General features: G+C 48.7%; 1 protein-coding gene across 2 annotated transcripts in view; it reads left to right on the forward strand.

The window, feature by feature from the left end:
• Positions 1-7,339: 7,339 nt before the first annotated feature.
• Positions 7,340-21,423, forward strand: part of MLLT6 (MLLT6, PHD finger containing) — a 42,345-nt gene continuing 28,261 nt past the window's right edge. Inside the window, exons 1-7 of one of the 2 annotated variants that reach the window (XM_032202881.1) lie at positions 7,340-7,448; positions 10,906-10,985; positions 15,997-16,051; positions 17,628-17,737; positions 18,200-18,303; positions 19,013-19,106; positions 20,311-20,418. In XM_032202881.1, the coding sequence (XP_032058772.1) occupies positions 7,340-7,448; positions 10,906-10,985; positions 15,997-16,051; positions 17,628-17,737; positions 18,200-18,303; positions 19,013-19,106; positions 20,311-20,418 (660 nt within the window). The remainder of the gene's footprint in view (positions 7,449-10,905; positions 10,986-15,996; positions 16,052-17,627; positions 17,738-18,199; positions 18,304-19,012; positions 19,107-20,310; positions 20,419-21,423) is intronic. The other variant, XM_032202882.1, reaches the window with a different exon arrangement.

The raw sequence follows: 21,423 nt of genomic DNA on the forward strand, positions 1-21,423 counted from the left end.
TGCTGCAGCTTTTCTGGTTTTGAGAGGAGAGGTGATGGGCGGATGCGGAGGGAGGCATGGAGGATGGAGGATGGAGAGATGGAGGGATGGAGGATGGAGGGATGGAGGATGGAGGATGGAGGATGGAGGGATGGAGGATGAAGGATGGAGGATAGAGGGTGGAGGATGGAGGGATGGAGGATGGGAGGATGAAGGATAGAGGTTGGACGGATGGAGGATAGAGGATGGAGGGATGAAGGATAGAGGATTGAGGGATGGAGGATGGAGGATGGGGGACAGCAGGATGGAGGAGGGACAGATGTGCTCCAGGGAGGCCACCACCTCCCCCATCGCAGAGGACAGGCGAGGGGCGGCACGGGGACACCCACGCTTGGGGACACCTGGTCCCGGTCCCCGGGCTGCTCTCCCCACCCCGTGCCCCCGCTTCCTGCCTGGCCCCCGCAGGCTGTGCGCCCACGGCCCCGGCGCTGCGCGGGGACAGGATGTCGTTGCCTGAACCTCAGCGCTGCAGCTCGCAACCAGAAAAGCCGCCGATCATTTCCTGTCAATATTCACGGGGCTTTTTCAGCCCCAGCAGCTCCCAGCCCCAAATTTGCTCCAGGCACCGGGCAGCTCCACAGCCCCAGCACCTGACCTGGGGGTCCCTGCACCACCCCAACCTGCAGACCCCACTCATGCCCTCCACTCACTGGGCTGCTGGCAGGGATTTTTGTGCTGGGCTCACCGGGAGCAGGAGGGATCTGGGGTACAGCCGAGCCCCCTCCCCAGCCCAGGGCACCACATATGAGTGGCCGCAGAGCAGCAGAGCTCTGTGCAGCTCCATGCGTGACTTTTCCTGCAGAGCTGGGTAAGGGGTTCTTTTGTATAGTGGAAAACAGCTTGAGAACTCATTATACACACACACATATAATTATACGCATATAGGTGACTTGGGAGGAAGGGAGGAAAAAGACTGACCCCCTGCAGGTTCAGCACCCAGGATCATTGGCGGCTTGGTGGCAGGGGGCACAGGGCAGCCCCCACCCACAGGCTGCCCCATCCTGCCCACACCGTGCCAAGCCACAAGGTCTGCCTGGCCTGGGACGTTTTCAGCCCTGGGAAGACGGCTTCAGCCTGGAACAACGGCTTGGCTTTGTGCAGGCTCTGCTACCTTTGGGCTTTCACCTCAGGCTTCCTGTCTTAAAGGCAGTTTCCGACAGCGCAGCCAAGAACTGAGTGTACGATTGTAAGCTACGCTGATGCAGTGCTCTAAACCAATATGGGGATGTCAAAACAGAGGGTTTAATTAAACTGGTTGGTAAACCAATTAAATGAGTGAGACTGGTGGGCACAGGCAAAGCTTCAATTACTGCCAAGGATTTTTTAAAGGCGCTAAAAGCATAGGAATGTGAGGAAAAAGTCCCAAGGCACAAAGGGAAACAGGTGCCTAACTCCCATTAAAAAAATCTGTTTGTGATTATAAATCCTCTCTTTCACATTGGGACCCAGGCTGCAGATTCATGTCCTGCATCAGGGAACCAGCGGACCCTCTGCTGTGCCAAGGTGCTCCAGGAGCGGTTAAATGCTCCTGAAAGCCTGGGTCCTGCTCCTCATCTGAAGAGCTTTGGGCACACCAAGAAATGGGAGCAGCTCAAAGCTTGTGCAAGACGTCATGTAGAAAGCTTTGGTTTTAAAGCCAGGCATCTATTTAGGTCCCTAAGAAAAAAACTTAAAAGCCAAACTACAGGCTCCCAAAAAAATAATCTCGGTTTCTGGACAGCGACCACATCACTTACTCCTCTGTTAATTGTGTACTTTCACTGCCTAATGTAAACAGTAATAATAAAAATAATATGACACTAATAAGTCCTTGGGTCTGCCTCCCCGTAGGGAGTTCGTCTAATTGGTCTCTTCAAGTTCCTTCCAGAGCAATGTTTATGTGATTTCATGATTATCCCGTTAGCTTTGTTAAACTGGACTTGTTCTAGAGATGTTCCTCATCTGCACGGTCTGCAGCACACACGCTTTTCTGCAGGAAGAAGTGAGTAAAGAGCTAACCTGCTTTAAATGCACGGCCCACAGGAATCCTCATTTCGCCGGTGGGAGAGGACAGTAAGAAAAGCGGGCTGGAACACGGCCACGAATACCTGTGTGCCACAAAAGCGTGGGAGTTTGGGCTTCGGGGATGAAGAGAGAGAGGGATTCTAACAATCTCTTCAAAATATTTCCACTCATAAAAGAGTAATTTAATACCGAAAGCAAATTTATTGCCTTCCTGTCCAATGACCTACTATATTAATCAATTTTACTGTTTTAAATGCATCAAAACCATGAAGATGAATATGACATAGCATCTCATTTGATTTAAGCTGCTGGAGGAAAAAAAGGCCGGCACAGAAGATATTTCAATTGCTACTTTTTTCCTTTATAAGCCATTAATGGCACTATTTCCTTTCGAAGTTGTTAATGACATCATTGTTTCCTTTCAAAGTACTTAATGACATTGTTTAATGAATAATAACTTGCACTTATACAGCGCTTTGCAGATAAACAACCCAAAAGGGCTCTGCAGTAGGGAATAGGGCATACAAAGAGGGAAAATGAGGCACAAAGGGAGGAAGTGACTTGTCCAAGGCCAGAAAGTCACTGAAAAAGCAGAGCTCAGAGTGCATGTGGTTGGCACTCGGCTTTCTGTACTCTGCATCTTTCTGGGTATGCTCATGTATTAAAAATGCAGCATTTAGCCCATAAGAGAGCAAGCAGAAAACAACCCAGCCAGTAAAACACAAGCACTGATTCAATAGTCCATTCTGAAAGCTGATTGTTCCTTTTTCTTTCATAAATATCCGCACTAAACAGAGCAGCTTCTCGAAGAAAGATACCTCAACCACGTATTTTTGTTAGGATATGAGCAGGGCAGGAAAGAGACAAAAAGTGGGGGGTTTTTGGTAGGTGTGGTTAATGAACAGCAGGGGCAAAGGTCCCGCTCTCTCCCTCCAGGCAGCACGCTGCAGAGGTGGCTGAAGCTCCTGGTTAAACAGAGACTTTGCCTTTGCAGGCTGCAGACCGAGCTCCCAGCGTCAGTGCTGGGGGTACGAGGAGCCTTTGAAGGCCTCAGTGGGAATTCTTGTCCAGCAATGGGAAAAGAGAGTTAAGGAGCCCCGTATACTTGGAAAAATGCACACCACCGTGCTGCCTGCAATGGGGCTTCATTGCATCCGAAGACAGCAATCACAGCTCCCTACCTACGGTGCAGAGAAACACCAAGATTTTGACACCCTGTCCATGCTGACCTTTGAACGTGGACCATTTGTTGCTAGGTAATACAATCAGGTCTTGGTGGAGGGCAAAGGAAAAAGTTTATGTGCTTTAAAAGCCCACCGCAAAGGAAACAAGAGCCCAGAACTGTCCTGTTAGCAGCATTACATGCAGGAGAGGTAAAAAATAAAGCTGGGTGAAGTTTTGTGTAATTCACTGAGTCACATTTGATTACTTAGCATCGCTATTGTTACCATCATTCCCATTTTTGTTGGTAATAAAATGTGTGCAGCCCACTTGCTGTGCTGGTAAGCAGTTACAAAAAGATGAAGGAGCTCAGCGTGCACATGTCTTTGTGAATAGGATGAAAAGTTTGGTCTAAAATGAAAAAAAAAAAAATAATCGGAGAGTTCTCTGATTATGTCCCGTTCTCCCTAGTGGCTGTTCTTAACAGAGGATAAGAGTTTGCTGCTGCTATCTGTTGCACTGATCCCTCAGTTCAAACTGAGAGATTTATACTTTAAAGTGGTGGTTCTTGCTAGTGACTCAAGGAATTTGGCTGCCTAGCGAGGATTACTACTCTTATCTGCACAATTCCCTCCTCCTTCCACCTGCCCATAGGAATAAGATAAAATCTGATAGAACAAATGGCTTCGTTAAACAGGGGCTCAGATTTGCCTGTCCACAAATAGGCAAGTGTTAGCCCTACACGCAACCAGATAAATTACCGTCCTTACTCACAGTAATCTCAAGCGACAGTTTCCCCATAAACGAAGGCAAGGAGGAGTCTCATTCCCAGGAGAAGCTCTTGGAAGAGACCAGGATCCTGCGCAGAGAGGCAATCTATCACTGCGAGCCATTAAGCATGCACATCCCAGCACTTCCCTGCATCGACGCTTTGTGCAAGCTAGGCCGTAAGCACTTCTCCAGCACTGATCGCTCCTTACATTTCCTAGGAGCATGTGGAGTTATCGTAAGGAAGATAAATTTTCTTCCTTTTATTTTGTTGTTCTTTTCTTTAGCACGAGATTTATGTATTTTATAGACAAAATAGCTGAAGCATGAATGAAAAAATGCACTGATAAGGCCCTACACCCCGGTAAGAATATTTTATTCATTCCATCTCAAGGATTTCCCTGTCAGCGACTTAGATGATAACTAAGTTTGTGCTATTTTTAAATACTACTCCAGTAAATGCAAAGGACCTCCCCCCGATGAAAGATCATCTGTAACAAAGACTCTGCAGCCAGAAATAAGGCTGACAGCACTGGCCATGATGTATGAGCCTGTGGAAAAGCCAGCTCCCTTATCAAAAATTCTCTGTATATAGCAGTAAACTACTAAGTTTAGTAATAACTCCTGTAACTTCGGCCCGCGGTTATGACTGAGATACACGAGGACAGTGGTTCCCATGAGTCAGTATATATCACTTTAATTTGGCTCGCTTCATAGGTATGAGCACATTTTAGACTGATAAAATAACAAATGAACAATGTAACCGAAGTATCCCCCTGTCTCGGTTTTCACAGCCGTAACTTTTCCCCAATTTTTTCTCAAGGCACAATCGTGCCCTTTCCTCTCTGGCCTCGCCTTTCCTCACCGCAGGGATTAGTTATGTAAATTGGAACTTAATCCCCTAAAGGCAAATTTGCAGTTCAAGTCCAAGTGTCTGTGAGCATGGCCAACTGGAACCAAGACCGTCAGGGGCTGGCGGATGTTTAGCGTTTTGTCCTGTAGTCTAAGACAACCTTAAACCACAAGGATCTCCTCCAGGTTACAAAGGCAACCAGCCAGATTTTCCCCCCTTTCTTTTAAACAAGTTCATAACACAATAGATAAAAGAAAAAAAGAGGGGGAGAGGAGGGGAAACCCTCCCAGAAAAGTGAGCTAAGGCTCAGTGAATTTCCAGCAATGTGGTGAACGTATTGTCTGCCCCTGTGACTCTCAAAGGAATGTAATAAAAGGAAGACAGCAACCCAGCAGGCAGCTTCTCAGGGAGCCGTCTGCCTTCCAGCCCCTTGATGTAACGCTTGAACAGGTGCAATATAAAGGATGCTAAACTGGTGATTATGAGGGCTGTTGGAATGGGTTTCCTCTCCGCTCTCTGATGAGAAGATTTTCTTATAAAGAAACTCTATGACAGGATATGCTGACCCCTCAAAGCCTACCCAACGCAAGGGAAAAACTTGGAGCGAGAAGAGGAAGGTCACCAGTCTAGGAGATACTGACGCCGTTTCTGCTCTTGTTTAAGTTACTGTAAATCAGGAACAGTTCTCGTGGAGCCGCTGCAGCGGTGTGCTTGTAGGACGGCAAGTGGAACTGCTGATGTTGTGTTCCAGGTAGGGCACAGTCCTGCAGGAACATTGATCGTTTTGAATACTTCTGAGCAGAGATAGGACCTCCCAGCCACTCCCACGTGTGCCAGCATCTGAAAACACTTTTTAAGTGCCTGCTCCTGGACACAGCAGGAATGGCTTTTGAATTTTTTTTCCTCTTTTTTTTTTTTTTCCTTTTTCCCACAACCACAACCATCTCCCTTCAGTGCTCACAACCCATCAGAAAACAAGGAAAAAAAAAAAAGCTTTTGTGTAGTTGAATGTTTCCATGAATCTCATGCATTTCCTAAGCAAGATATACTGCTCTCTTCGTTGGGTCTAATTCATAACACTTCTGTTTAAAACAGCAAGGATTTACAGGAATAGGACTGAACAGCAGAAGTGCAAATTGGGCACGTTTAAGTGCACCTTCGTACTGGGGTTCCTGTGTACCATTCCTCCAGCAGCCCGACCTGTTGCAAAAGCACCGCTGTAACGGAGCCGTGCAGTGCAGCAACAAGAGGATGGCTTTTTCTTTATCACACTGCAGGTGAAAAGTTGTTTGCTGCTGCTTTTCCTATTTATTTTTTTTTCTTTAGGACAGCATGGTCTGCTGGGGATGGACCTATGTGAGAGACGGTGAGACCTGGGCTCTTCCCTCCCCGCTGCTCTGTGTCCCCTGGCAAGTGCTTCCAGGTGCAGCTGGCCCTGCAGGAGCTGTACGGACAAGTTACACGAATTCCTTGGGTTCCTCCTGGGCCTCTTCTCTAAGAGTTATTTATTTATGTGCTCCGTGCTTGGGTTTTTCTTGTTTCTCCCTGTCTCTTCTGGGTGGTGTGCCATGATACCATGTGGAGACCCCCAGCTGCAGTCCCACAGAGCCATGCTCCCTATGCTCTAGGATTATTTGTTTTAACTGCTTTGTATGGGATTTCTGACGTTTCTCCTGCTGGACGTAACCCCCCAAGGGGCCATTTTTCCCCTTCCTTGGGAAGATATCTCCACAAAACAGGTGCCAACGGGTTAAAAACTCCTCCAGCAGGAGCCTCCGAGAGCGGGACAGGCGGTGGCGCTCGCGGAACCCCAATCTGTCAAAGAGGAATTGCGGAGATAATAGGATTTGGGGAACGGTCGCAACTCATCGCTCGGGAGCGATCCGTGGGGGCTGCTCGGGCGCGCACCCAGCACTTCGCACACCCGGGTGCGCGCTCGGAGCCCTGCGCGCTCCGCTCGGGAAGGGTTGGGGGGGGATGGGGGGGGGGTGCACACAGACAACAAAACCATAAAGAAAGCAGCATCAAGCGGCCGGAGGGGGGGGTTCCAACAACAACAACCACAAGAACCCAGCCCCAAAGCAAAGCACGACCCCCCCCAGCAGCCCCCCAGCAGCCCCCCGCCGCAGGGCGAGGCTCCGGGGGGGGGCCCCGCTGGGATCGCGGCCATCATGGCCCGGGGGGGGGCGGCGGGGCGGGGGCGCTCGGGGGCGGGTGCCCGGGCGCGGGGCGAGCGTGCGGGGCGCGGGGCGGGGGCGCGCCGCCCCCGGGTGTCCCCCCCCCCCCCCCCCCACCAAACCCCCGAGCGCCACCCGGCACCGCGCCGCGACCGGGGGGGGGGGCCGGGCCCCCCCACCCCCCCGGGGGGCGGCCGGGGGAAAGGCCGGCTGCGGGCGGGGAGGGGGGGAGCGAGGAGGAGGAGGTGGAGGAGGAGGAGGAGGAGGAGGAGGAGGAGGAGGGAGGAGGAGTGTGTGCGTAGCGGGAGGAGGGGGGGAAGGAAACCCTCATGGAAGTATGAAGGAGATGGTGGGAGGCTGCTGTGTCTGTTCTGATGAGCGGGGCTGGGCGGAGAACCCGCTGGTGTACTGCGATGGACACGGCTGCAATGTGGCGGTGCACCAAGGTAAGAGCCCGGCCCGGCACGGCTCTGCCCGGCACGGCTCGGCACGGCACGGCCCGGCCCCGCCGCCAGCCCCGGGCCGCGGAGCAAAGCGGGGCCGGGGCCGGGGCCGCCGCCGCCTTCCCCCCGCCGTGCGCCCCGGGAGCGGCGGGGGAGGCCGGCGGAGCGGTGAAGGGGGGGGGTGGGGGGGGCTTTGTTTTATCCCCATTGTTCCAAATAACGGTGTCGCCGCCGGCCTGCCGCCGCGGAGGAGCTGTGGGGGGGGACACGGGGGGAGCGGAGGGGAGCGGAGGGGACCGGAGGTGGCCGTCAGCTGCTCCCGGGGGGGCACCCACGGGCCGGGGCTCGGGGCGCTGCCCCTTACCGGGGGCACCGGCAGCGAGCGGCGGTCGCTTCCTTCCGTGGGGGGGGGTTGGGGGGAGCGGAGGGGGGAGCTCTGCCCGGTGCCCGGGGCCGGTGCCGGGCTCCGGGGGGGAGCAGTGGGCAGAGCCCCGAGCCCCCCACCCCCCCTCCGCCGCCCCGTGCCCGGGCTCGGCCCGCGGCCGCCCGTGGCCCCGGGTAACCCCCCGGGGGCGGCCTCGGGCCGGGAGCTGCCGCCCCCAAGGGCAGGGAGGGAGCCGGCCCTTCCCCTCCCCGCGATAAGGGCCATTTGCATTTTAAATGACTCGGAGCACGCCCCTCGCACACGCTACCGGGCCGGAAAGTTTGTCCTCGGCACCGACGCCGGGACGGGTGCGTGGTTGCTGCCGTTTAAAGGCGGCAGCGAGGTGGGGTGATGCTGCTGGTTGGTTTGTTTGGAGGAACACGGAGGTTTCTGGGCTCATCTGGCATGTCTGTTTTCCCATCTATTATTATCCCATCCATCTCCCAGCGTATCTCCAGCCTCTTCCTGGGCAGGCTCTCCCTCGGTGTCTTGCTGCGTGCTCCTGTCTCCGGCCGGGAACCTGTCCTGCGCTGCCTCTCCCCGCCTGTCAGGCCAGGTCTCTGGGTCTGTAGGTTGAGCTTTCTTCTGCTTTTCCTACGTTTGATGTGTCTGCGCTCACATCTTCTGCGAGAGCTCGCTTGCAACCAGGTGACTGAAGGGGAGGTGAAAAGAGGAAGCGAAGCTGGCGGGGGATTTCTCTCCGTTCAGTCAGTGCCTGGGTGTCTCCTGCCCTAAAACAGCCCCGCCAGGTTGCCTCCGTGTGACTGGCAGCCTGTAGGGTCTCTCTGCAAGGATGCTCGCTTGTTTTAATTTTGGTGCTGTAACTCTTGCGTTCTTCCCAAGACTTGTCAAGCCACCTGCTAGAGAACGTGCCTCTGCGTAGCAATTTGTGGAGGGAGATTAAGGGCACTGGCATCCTCGTGCTCACCTCCAAGAGTAACATCAACACGTCTGTTTGCTGGCTAGAGCAGTCTCAAATCTGCAGTCCATTTATTCTTGTAGGGTGCCTGCTCGTGGGCCCGCACGGTTACGGAGATGGATGCGCTCGCTGCGAGGCAGCCAAGCGGGTGGGCGGCGTTGGGAGGGTTGGGAGGCGTTAGGAGAGGGCACTGCTGGGGTGTTCGGAAGGCACAACAGTGTGTTTAGGGCTTGTAGGAGTCCGTCAGGATGCAGGAATTCATAAGGAGTGTAGCAGTGTGTAGTGGGTGTTCAGGATACCTTCAGTCCCCTTTTTAAAGCCCGCTCACAAACCTAGTAGCCGCGTGGTGTTTTGGTGGGCTTTTAGTCACTGCACGGCAGCAAACCACTGCAGAGGCTCAGCTGGGCCTTCTAGTCTCATTCCCTACAACCACACACTAGGTTTGGTATCTCTTTGTACTGCTTGAATATCTGCAAAACCAAAGTTGCCTTTTGAAATGATTGTACAGCCCAGTACAGAACCCTTTGTTTATTTTAAGCTTATGTTATAGCTACACATTAAAGCAGATTTTAGAAAAAAAATAAAAATAGTACCATTTCCTTGACAAAAACATCTGATTGGAAACGAAGCCTCTAATAAGATAGCGAAGAACATTTAGAAATAATATTTTAAACTCTACCCTATTTATGTTCTGCATTTTTCCTTGTTTTCTTCCTTGTTGTCTTTCTCTTTGAAGCAGTGGGCACAGAAGCTTGCACTGGCTCCAGCTGAGTGCTTGCTTTTGGCCCTAAGCCCATTGCTAAAGATGGACCCAAGGCAGGCTCCTCTGTCATTGCTTTCATGTAGTTTCTATTTTCTTGTGTATCTGCCTTGGCTCATCTTGCAGTCACTTCTTTCAGTTTAACTCCACAATCATGTTTTCCTGGCTAAAATAGCATAAAAGACGTTAGAGAGATGGAGAAAACCTATTGCACATCATGTCTGGTCCTTTTCCCAGGGGACATCACAGGATTGCATCCAGCAGGATATTTTCAGATGCTTTGTCCAACCTAGTTTCAGATGTCTCGAGTGACTGGGATTCCATTCCAACCGTCAGCTCACATTTGAAGGTGGAATAAGGAAAATATAATTTCTTCTTTCCTAGGAGACTCCTATACCCTCACCTGGGCACAAATAGCATTATTTCTTACCCCTATCTTTGCCAGCCTCTTGCTTTAAACCTACATGTGTGGTGGCCAAAAGCCCTTTCAGGGTCCGAAAAGCTTCCTCAAGGACTCAACAAAGACCATCCCCTGAATGGTGAGAGGGAGAAGGTCAGCAAAGAAGGTGAATGGTCTTCAGGAAACATTGCTCCATCAGAGAAGGGAATGAATTTCAAATGAATGGGAGCTGCAGCTTGCCCAGGGAGACCCTGAGACAATCAGTAGGGATATAGAAAGCAAGAGGGATGCCTGGTGTAGCTGGATAAAAACAATTTTGTTGGGTTGTCAGCTGGAGTCTTGTATCAGTGCGGAACCTGTTTCTGGGGCTAGTCCTAAAAATCTTGAATTCAGTGATGTTGGAAGCATGCTGCAAAAGGCTGCTGCACATGACTTACAAGTTGGGAGCGTGCAGGGTAAATGTTTTTTTTTTCTTGATATCTGTGTGAACTCACACTGAGATTACTTCCTTTATGATACTGAGATTTTATCTTAGTCTTAATTATCGTTAAGATGCTTAATAGCCACCTATTTCATAATTTTATATTAAATCACTAGTGACATTTTGGAAGTTAAGGGGTAAGAAATTACCTTGGTTGTGTTCACTAGGCCAGAATTGGACCTGGTTTATGAAGTGCTGCATTCCCACTTAGGACATGTTTTTATAAGGATATTTTATACTGGGTGTGAGCGTATAAATAAGCTTGAATAAATGTATCACACTGGATCTCTTGCAAAGGGCTGTCCGCTGATGCAGGGTGTGGAAACTGGAAAGGGGAATAAATTGCTGCTCAGATGTAATTTTTGTTTTTGTTACCAATCTGACTAATAACAGCTTTGGCAAACTTTTATACGCAGCTGAGAAATTAACAGCCAATTTAAAGACAGTCAAATGAACTCTCTCTGCTTTTCTTCCAGCTTGTTATGGAATTGTCCAGGTTCCTACCGGACCGTGGTTCTGTCGGAAATGTGAATCTCAAGAGAGAGCCGCCAGGGTGGTGAGTACAGAGCACACTTGTACTTACACGGAACGAATTGGTTCGGAGCCCTTCACACCTCTGCTGGAAGCAGCATGGGCCACAGACAAAACTGACGGAGCCTGGCATTCGGCACTGCTGTGGTTGCAGTCCCAGCTCTGCCTATAGCCTGCAGTGTAACTTTGGACAAGGCGTTCACCCCTCACCTATCTGAGAAACTAATTCTCTTCTAAAATCTTTCCCCTCGTTTCTTGTTTATACAATAGAAATAACTATGTCAAACAGCTTTATAAAGCCTTCTTAGCCATTTTGATGAAAACACCGCCAAAGGTACTTTTAAGCAAGTTATCAGTGAAGAAATTTTTGCATCTAGGGACCTCAATCTCCTAAAAAAGAATGACATTCCTCTAGAAGGTGGCTTCCCTGCATTTTTTTCTATACAACTCCTCAGAAAGTTTTGGAGTGGAGGAAAGTTGTTAGCACCTGAGATGCTGGTGTACAGTGTATGTTCTCGTACTGACAGACAGGATGAGTTGGCATTCATATCTTATTTGCAGCAACAGTCTCCTGCGTAAAGTCTTCTGAGTTTGCTCAATAGCAGAGAAAATGACAGGAAGCTGGATCAGGTTTTAGTTTCTGTCTAAGTAGCAATTTAGCAGTATGGAACACTTTGCGAATGTTCTTAATTAATTCTGGCATTTCCCGGTGAGGCAGGAAAGTGGAAACAATCAGGCCAGGACTGCCTCTTAGGCCCATCTATGTGGCAAAGTTATTTGTGCAGTAAACTAGCCTGTGAGTTTATAGCACACCAGCTACTCTGCAACTTCCCATGTGAACCCTTATCAGATTCAGCTACACCAACCAGCTGCTGGGGGGCCCGGGTATAGATCTTTACCATGTTAGTTATGCCAGAGATGCTGCTTTTGCCATGCAATAAATCTGAGACCGTTTCCTCCCTTCACTTCCTTAAAAAAAAATCAATGTAGATTAAACTTTGGCTTTTTCACATATGGAATGCCTCATCCAGCACAAACAACATTTATTAATATCTGCACGGCCTTCTGAACTGGTTTAGCCATTTTTTTTCTAAAGTACACACCTAGTGAAGCTGCTGTAGGTGACCTCTGAATACGCAGATCTGTGCAGAACGGAGCAAATAGCGTGCTCCATCTCAGCTGGGCTCTCTGCTTGCTGCACTACAAAAGTTTAATCTGTTTTGCAGATGGGCGAAGAACTTGGCAAAGATGAGTGAATGGGGGAATTGGGTATCTGTACCATGCTTTATACATTGCATTAACTCATTCCTCATTGGAAGTGGGAGTGTAAACAAGACCAGACTTTCAGACCTGAGCTCTTTTGCCTTTGTAAGATGCTGCTTTTATGCGCACTGCAGTAAAGAAGATCAAATGTGTCTTTGAATGCTTTTACATCCTGCAGATAGTTTCATAGTAAAGAAAGGAATTTGGATTTCATGAGCCTCCTTCCCCCCTGTCTCCCAGCCGTGCAGGCAGAGAGAAGCTCTTCGGTGTTAGCTACAACTCAGTGTAAGCTGTAGTAGTGCATGTACACACAAGTCCTTCTCACCTGTGCTCATCGCAAGGATCCTAACTTTTCTCTGGTGCTTTAGACACTTCAAACTGCCTCCAAGGTATCAAGAAAACAATACCTCTGCAGGTGGTTCTTTATTTAACTTGCCCTCAGTGAAATCTGTTAGACAATGCGTGGTGGGCTTCAGTCATGCCATTCAGTCCGTGGCATTCAGCCCTGCTAGTATAATAACTGAACAGTGATAATCTTCCTTCCTAAGCAGAGCTGGGGATGATTTCCTATCTAAATCCTTCACCTTTTCAGTTAAACGCCAGCAGTCATAGCAACAGACACGCAAATGGGTAAATACATAAAAAGAATCTACTTCTTTGATGTAGGGAACAGCATGATCAGAGTAAGGGAAATGAGTCAGGTCTGTGCATGGCTCTGCTGCTAACACGCTGTTTGAATCTGTGCTCCATGGTCCAGTGAGGCTGGAAGGTGTTGGCTCTTCACTGCCCAGGGGTTTCATTGCACCTCTCTGCGTCTGGCTTTCTCTAGCTGTAAAAGCAGTGTTATCAGCCTGCAGACACTGCCTTGAGGGTCTTGAATGAGAGATGCTGCTATGTGAGCGCAAAATACGCTGTCAACAGCAGGATGAATTGATATTCGTATTTCTTTCACAATGACTGTGTAGCAAACTCCTTTGCAAAACAGCAGTGTTTGTCTTCCCACATCTGCCTTCATAGAAGAATCTTAAAGCAGTTTACAAGCTTGGTCCATAACAAGCGTATTTATTGGCTAAATATTGATACTTTTACTTTGAAAATGAGGTATGAAGGCACGAAGATCATTGCTCTCTTTAGAGAGTACTCTAAAACATCCCAATTTCTGTGTCTGTCGTTTAGAGAGACTCCATCTCTTCAGTTTTGGAAGGAGAGCTCAGGAGCCCTGGCTTGGGTTGTCAGGTCTAATGGCTTGGTGCTCCGTCCCTGAGTTAGAAGCCCTAGGGGGTCAGAAACTCTAACCTTCGCCATCACAACCTGGTTTTAATCAGCCAGCTCTGTTCTTTTCCCAGAGTTGAAATAAAAACGCTGGAGACTTCCTCGGCCTATGCAGGTTGAGTGAAAGGAAGAGGTACCACTAATCCCTGCTCATAACCTCTCCTCAGATGCGCAGGTCCCTAAAGGATGCTGTGGACACTATTGTGCTTACAGTAAGCAACTGAAAGCCCATCCACTTTGTAATCAAATTGTCTAGGAAGCCCGGTGAGCTGCAATGGCCAGAGGGCACTCATGTGAGGGATCATGTGAAGGCTTTAGCTGTCATTTAGAGGCAGGGCTATTAAAAGTCTTGTGTGGGGCCGATGGAGCTGTTAACCCCTCTTGTTACAATCAGAGCTTTGCTAATCGCGTGGTGGGAGAGCTGCTTTGATCTGAGGGGTGGAGGGGAGAGCGGAGGGGCCTTTTCAAGTGCAAATTTCTTATTACAGTGTCTCAGTTAACCCAGTTCTTTCTCTGTCTTGGCTTTCTGTGGTAATTGTGAGAGCTGCTCACCAGTGCCCTGCCTGTCTGGACCCAAACGAGGAGCAAAGTGAATCAACTCCTGTGGCCAGACATATTTCAAGCAAAGTTGCAGGAAAAGTGAGATGTGCTGCCAATGGCACTGGCTTTTGTACTCTCATCTCTTGTTTATACATTATCACAGGAATTTTGTGTTTGCCAAAGGTACCTATTTGGCATCCCCAGACACTTGACACCACAAAAACGTCTGAGAACTGGACTGAGCCTCCCTGCTGCCCTTTGTGATCATATTTACTGTGTCAAGAGGTGAAATGACAGCAGAGGAAACATTGAGTTTCCTTGAGGACGACCACCTTTGTGGAAGGTCCTCGGGGACAACTCAGCAGCAGATGTTTTTGCTGGGGGTGTTATTGCTCAGTACACGGGTGCCTGTTGTGGCACGGAGCACCTGCCCCATCACACATGGGGCTTGCCAGAGCTGGGTGGCTGTAGCGGAGCAGCAGCAGCAAGCATATCCCACACATTCATACCAGTACAGCTGCCGTCTCGCTTCGATACCAGGCAGCTCATTTCAAAACTTTCTGATGAAGCACATTTTTCACAGAAAAACAGCTTTTTTGTTGGTGTTTTTCTTTTTTTTTTTTTCTTTCTTTTTTTTTTTTTTTTTCACAAATCAGACATTTCCGCTGGGGAAGGAAAAGGGCTGCATGTCACAGGTTTTCAGGCTTTCTAAGCAGGCGCAGAAAAGTCAAACAAAACAATAAACGCATAGAAATGTTCCCTGGCTGATGTCACGAGAAAACAATGACCATTTCCTGGGAGGAGCCCTTGGGGCTGCGAGAGCGTCCCTCGTGTGTGGCAACGTGATCTGAAACCACCTCAGGGCTTCAACAGGGCTTTATGGCCCAGGGAGAGCTGCACGTGGCGATGGCCCGGCATGGAGGCGATGACGGGCAGGCAGGACCGCAGTGGTGAGGGGGGAAATGGAGCGCAGGCGTCGCCACCTGCTCTGAGGTAGGAATGGCACTGAGGGCCGTGGCACTGGGCTTATCTGGCTCTTGCCATCATGCCCTGCCAGCGTCTCTCTGTCCCCCTTGTTGGGTGTGCATGGGGTGGGGTGAGGCTGTTCTGCCATAGCCCTGAGGAGAGCCCTTCAGTGGGTTTGGGCTGCTGCTAGCCTTGGAGACCTCGGTGTCCTGCAGACGTAGCATGAGGGGGCATCTCCCCTCACCTCCAGCCACCCCTGGGTGGAGAAATCGGTAATTTCTCCCTCATAGTTGTCCCAAAAGCATGGAGTGAGGCGTGGAGCCATTGCTATCCCTCACAGCATGTCATGGTGCAGGGCCTGTGCCCTCCCAGCCACCATGTCAGGGCTGAGGGAGCTCCCTGCACCCTCCATGTGTCAGGGACCCTCCAGCACCAATGCTCCCCTCACTCTCTCCCTATTCCAACTCGGGGCTGGGGTTGGGGAAGCTGGGTGTCCACCTGCCGGCCCCAGGCATTGGGACCAGGCTCATAATGGCCCCTGCACCCCACTGGTGAAAATGTCACAACTGCCTCACTCAGCATTCATGAGACTGGCTGGAAAAAATATCGCAAGAGAAAGAGAGAAGGAAGGAAAGGGGCAAAGATAGATAATGGCTTTTCTTTATTTGCCTTTTGCTCTCTGAGTCACGGTTTTCAGTTTTACTTCACAACCGCAAGGGCTAAAACTTCTTTTTTAAAAGCCCTGTGAAAGTCAAGGTTCGCCTGCAGCCCTGTGGCTCTTGGGCTGAGGCTTTAAATACATCCTCGTCACACAGGACGATATCGAGCTGTGTCACAGTATCTTTTTGTACCCAAACCGCTTTCAGCCCTTCTTCCACTTCCTCTCTTTGAAAGCAGCCCCATCTTTTATAAGCGTGTTTTAAATTAATCATCTCTTTTCTGGCCCCGTGCCCCTGGGAGTTAGATTAAACTTGTTGTTTCTGCTTAATTTCAAGAGATGTGAACTGTGTCCCCACAAAGATGGAGCCCTGAAACGGACCGACAACGGAGGTAAGTACTTCTGCGTGGAGCCGGTATGTCTTGCAGTGCCTCCCGGCAGCTGTCCCAGGTGCAATTTTTTTTTCTTTCCGAGCCTATGTCACCAGAAAGGGAAGGCTGGCGGTTTCAGAGGAATGAAAACACTCTGCCTTTTCTTACAAAACTTCACCTTCTGAAATCACTATGGTGAGAAGACCTTTCCCTGGGGGGAAATCTGACTGGCCCCTGGCTGGTATTGAAGCACAGCCCGTGAAATGTGCTGTTTCTTGAGGTTAACCCTGCAGGAATTAGTGCATGATACGTCACTGTTTATGGAAAAATGGATGTTGCTGAGTTATTTGCCTCAGTGATGTGATCCTCAGGTTAATGGAGCCTCAGCCTTGAGTCCCCATCCAAGAGTAGGGGACCAGGACACAGCAAGGTGTTTCTCTCTGTGGGACTTACTTGTGCATCATTGATGCTTGTCAGCCTCTGGTACTGTGAAGTACCGTGGAGTCTGATTTCAGTTGTCAGAGCTAGCAGCTATTGATGCTGCTGGCTGTATGGATCAAACTTGTTTTTCCTCAAAATCTTCTTATTTTTCAGAAAGGCCTCTCTACCTACCTGCCACTTACCTTAATACACTAAGAGCTAAATTAGGCAAGGGGGTCTTTATTATAATAGATCCCATATTTAGAGCAGAAGCCCTAAGTCGAGGATATTTCGTAAAAGTGTCCATTAGGGCTGTCATAAATACTGAGAGCCTTAGTGCGGTAGTAAAAGTACCATGTTGGGGGATTGTTTTATAACTACATAGCATCTTCTTCCAAATATGTTATTATGTGGTTTGGTCAGGTCCCTGTAGACAGGCACAAGAAGTGTTACAAACATGCCACTATACAGAATTATATAGCCCGAGTACTTACAGTGCTGTATGATTCCATATTCATGGAGCTTGGTTCTGCCTGCCCAACTGAGTCCATCCTAATTCTAGCTAAATCTTTCCTGTGCAGTAGGCATACCAGTATGGATCGTCCCCCATAGGCTCCTGACCTTCAAGCTTTCTCAGTTCTGTCCTGATCAGATGGTATTTCGATTTACACATTTGATTTCGGAAGTGTCTCAGTGGATTTAGATTTTAATCTAACTTGGCTTGCTGAGAAAGAGCCTTCTTTAACCATTGATAACAGCCAATAAAGGGAGCTTTGTTTCCACTGGCATGGGACTACACGTCAAACTTGTCCCATCAGCATCATTTACTGTTTGGATGCTTTTCTGGGTTTGGCTAGGTCTTCAGCTCTGGGTCCTAAGTCCTGAGGGAATGTTTTTAAGGGCAATGAGAGCTGTACATTTATTTTCCCAAGGAAATCTCTGCTTTCTTATTTCATCTGGAGGTGGTATCTGTCTATCTTTCTCCCACAAAGGATTTGATTCCTAACCAAGTTACAACAAGCAGTATTTCAAATCTAGCATCTAACTTAAGTTGGCTTCCTTCCTGTACCCTCCTCCTTCTTTCCCTCCCATGCTTGTCTGCAGCCTTGTCTGAGTATAAGACTCCGCTGGATTGCCCCGTGTGAATCTCTGCTCTCTGTCTTGTTTGCTTCTCCAGGGTGGGCCCACGTTGTCTGTGCTCTGTACATCCCAGAGGTGCAGTTTGCCAATGTGCTCACCATGGAGCCAATTGTCCTGCAGTATGTACCCCACGACCGCTTCAACAAGGTAAGGCCTCCTCTTTCTCCTGCTGCCCCAAATGTACTTGCCCTGTCGTGCTTTTCTGTGGTTGTCTGTGTCCTCCATGTCTCCTGTCCAATTTATTTTAATTTCCAGGTACTTAGATCCCTTCAAAAATAACTAACAATGTAAATGTAAATTTTCTTGTAAATAACTTTTGATGTTCTGTGTTCCTCTCCCTTAACTTGACAACCTGAGCAACCCTGCCACTCCTTGGAGATGCATGTTGGTTAATCCATATTTTGATCAGACCCATTTGTTACTTGGGAGAAAAAAAAGATGCATAAGTTTTGTGCATGCCACCAAGAAATAACCCAGAACTGCTGTCGTAGGAAGGAGATGACTGGACACAAGTTATGAGTTCTTGAAGGTTTTGCCTCCTGGAGAAGAATGAGAGTGAAATAGTCTACCTCTATGAGTGACCTTTTTTTTTTTTTTCTTTTTTTGCAGACCTGCTACATCTGTGAAGAGCAGGGCAGGGAGAGCAAAGCAGCCTCTGGAGCGTGCATGGCCTGTAATCGGCACGGCTGCCGGCAAGCTTTCCATGTCACCTGGTGAGTTCCCCGCAGTATCACCCCAGGAACAGCCCCAGCTACTGGTTTTGCTGCTATTTGTTTTTGAGGCTGCACCAAACAGGTGGCATGGGGTTTTGGGCAAATCATACTGCTTTTATTTTAGGCAAGGGGTATCTCATCCTTGCTCAATTTGTGCGGGGAACTTCCGCGGGAAGGCTGAGGTTTCACCAGCAAGCCTTCCCTGGTGAGAATGAAGTCTGGGGATTTCCCTAGGACTGTGAGGAATTCAAGAAGAGAAGAGATGAGTCACAACCCAGGAATGTTCCTTTTCGGCGCAGCACATACAAAAGTATCATCTAGATGATGTGATTTTAAGGGCTGATATCCTCGTGTACCCTGCAGCCTGAAAACAACACTGCCTGTCAGTAGAACATGGGGATTCCCAGCTTTACGTGGATTCCTTGTTCATGATACGTGTTTTGTTGGGATTGTTACTGATCGCCCAGGCCTTAAGAAAGACAAAAATTGCAAAACAATTTGGTAGGAAAGTACTGACAATTTTAAAGATCTTAATATGAATCATAAATAGTCTGAACTCCTTTCAGGGTCTTTGAAAGCTATTTGCCAAGCAGGACAGGAGACTTCAAGACCTTGCCTGGATATCTTGAACTATGTTTTGCTTGTTGATGGGATACGTTTTATGTCTGTACAGTTGGCATTATCCTCCTCTTGATTTCATGTATTTCAGTGCCCAGATGGCTGGCCTCTTATGTGAAGAGGAAGTCCTAGAAGTCGACAATGTCAAATATTGTGGCTACTGCAAGTACCACTTCAATAAAATGGTGAGTTTCTTCATCCCTTCAATGGATTTTATTTTAAGGCATTGTCTTCATTCTAGATTGTATCTGTGCTCTGAGCAGTAAGAAATGCCAGGAATACATAAACAAGGTCTGCAGGATGCTTCTTTTCAGCCATTCAGACAGAGTCACTTAGGAATAAAAATAAATTTATTTATTGCATTTTTATAGCATCTTTAGATTCATTTTCAAAACCACAGGCTTAATTCTTCCATCTGCTTTCCCTGACCCTGTCTTTTATGGTTGAAAATGTCCCAAGAAGTCAAATGGATGTTTTTTCTTAGAAAAAGATGCTAAAGCACTGCCCGTAGGGTAAGAGGCAGCTTGAGACAGGAAAAGAGAGCAGCCAGGGAGTTAGTGTACATCAGGCCCTCTGGGCAGGAGGGTGTAACACAGAACAGCCCGAGCTGTTCTGTGCAGCCTGAGGACAGGGACAGTCCAGAAGAGACCGGAGTCATTCAGGGATGGTTTGAGGGATATTTGGGGCAAAGGATTTCCCCCTATTATTTACAGGACTGAGAGGAATCCTTTCCCTGTTCTGCATAATTAGTAGACACCTGCTCTCCCCCCTGCAGCAAAAAGGAAACTTGATCCTCTCTGTACAGGTTTATCTATCAGTGGCTCCTTTGTTGCTGGCTTTTCCCACTTTCCTTTCTGCTTATCTGTGCTGTCACATGCAGTGACTGATGTCTTGAGCTTCCCCTCAAAGTCAAACTGGAGGACACCTTCCCTGCCCTTCAGGTACCCTCAGTATCTGATACAAGCGGAGCTCTGTATCAGATTTACTGATGTTGAGATAGATAGCAGGATTTCTGCTGGTGCCTGGAGTCTGAGATCAGAGCATCCTTCCATACACATAAACACCCACACCCCACCCAAGACCAAAACATGGACGCTGCTGCTCAGGAGGACTGACTTCTCCACACAGTATTGCTGCTGCCATTTATCTTGTTGTTTACAGAACAGCCTCTTAGCTGCTGTGCCTTTCGTAGAAGCGTCAGTGTGCATGGGTCACCAAAACCCCAGGATTTTTAGGAGTTTTATAATTTGGCCCTGCATGTTTTAGACAAGCCATTTACCATAACATTGCTCACTGTAACAGTGAAAACCAGACTCTATAACAGATTCCTCTCTCTCTCCCTGTCTCCTATCCCTGTCGTCCATCTCTTCCCTTCCCCACTTACCTCAGAAGACCTCACGTCACTCTGGAGGGAGCTCCTTCATTGCTGGAAGACGGAGTCGATCCACGTCCCCTGCTCAAGAGAAGCACGTATCCCACCACGAAAGGCCAAAGAAGGTAAGATCTGCACAGAGCTGTCACTTCAGAGGCAGAGTCGTGTGGGATGGAGGTGAGAAGGGGAAGAGTGTGCAGAGAGCACTGATGGCTTGCTTCTCAGGTGAGCCCTGACTCTGCAAAGAGTTTCACAGTCAGAGGTGTGAGTAGTGGCTGTGTTTCTAAAGACAACACTAGAAATGTGTATGTAAATAGAGCAGCACAGCCACGGGGAATGTGGAGCCAAGTTTGTGTGTTCAGATTATGCCAGAGGGTTCTTGGCAGAACACACTCACGAAATGTGCGACTTTCCCATTTCTAACTTGGGGCAGGTCCACTTTGAGGGTGACATTGTGCTATGGTTTCCAGCTACTGACTTGATCTGTGTGAAAGTACTTTGGGCTGTGGTTTTAAATGCAGCAGCTCAGGAACGTAAACTGGAGGTCGTTGTCCTCAGATCCCAGAGTCCAAGCTTTAGAGGACTGATTAGCAATCTGCATTGTGGCTGGCAGGGTACTTGTAGGCAACAACAGTAGCTAGCATAGCTTAGGTAGTACATTGGTAGTCAGATTGGCCACCTGCTTCAAATCTACTTGTGAAAACAATTTATTTTTGCTGAACAAGTATTTAGAAGAGCACTGAATGCCAGATCTGACAGGTACAACAGTTATTTGTTTAACTGTGCAGGTTAAGACATACTCATCACAACTGCTGCAGTGTTACAGGACATGTTAACAGCACACCAAGGTTCATAATTAACCAACTGACTCACGTGATGAAGGCTCATATTTCAAGGAAAAACAGCAGTGAATGTGTAAGGCAGAATCCCAGCAGACTTTGGGGTTCTGATAGGGGTGCAGGTTCTGATGTGGAAGGGTATATACCTAAAGAAATTAGGAGACCAGAGGCTTGTGAACTGTTTATTATTGTAAAAAATAAATAGCTCTTATAGGTGGGACATGTGCTTTTTGGAGTATTTAGGTTCTAATGCAAGTGACAGCAAACTAAGAAATCGTCCCCATCTGTTGA

The sequence above is a fragment of the Aythya fuligula genome, chromosome 24 (genome assembly GCF_009819795.1).
Source record: "Aythya fuligula isolate bAytFul2 chromosome 24, bAytFul2.pri, whole genome shotgun sequence".
Classification (NCBI taxonomy): Eukaryota; Metazoa; Chordata; class Aves; order Anseriformes; family Anatidae; genus Aythya; species Aythya fuligula.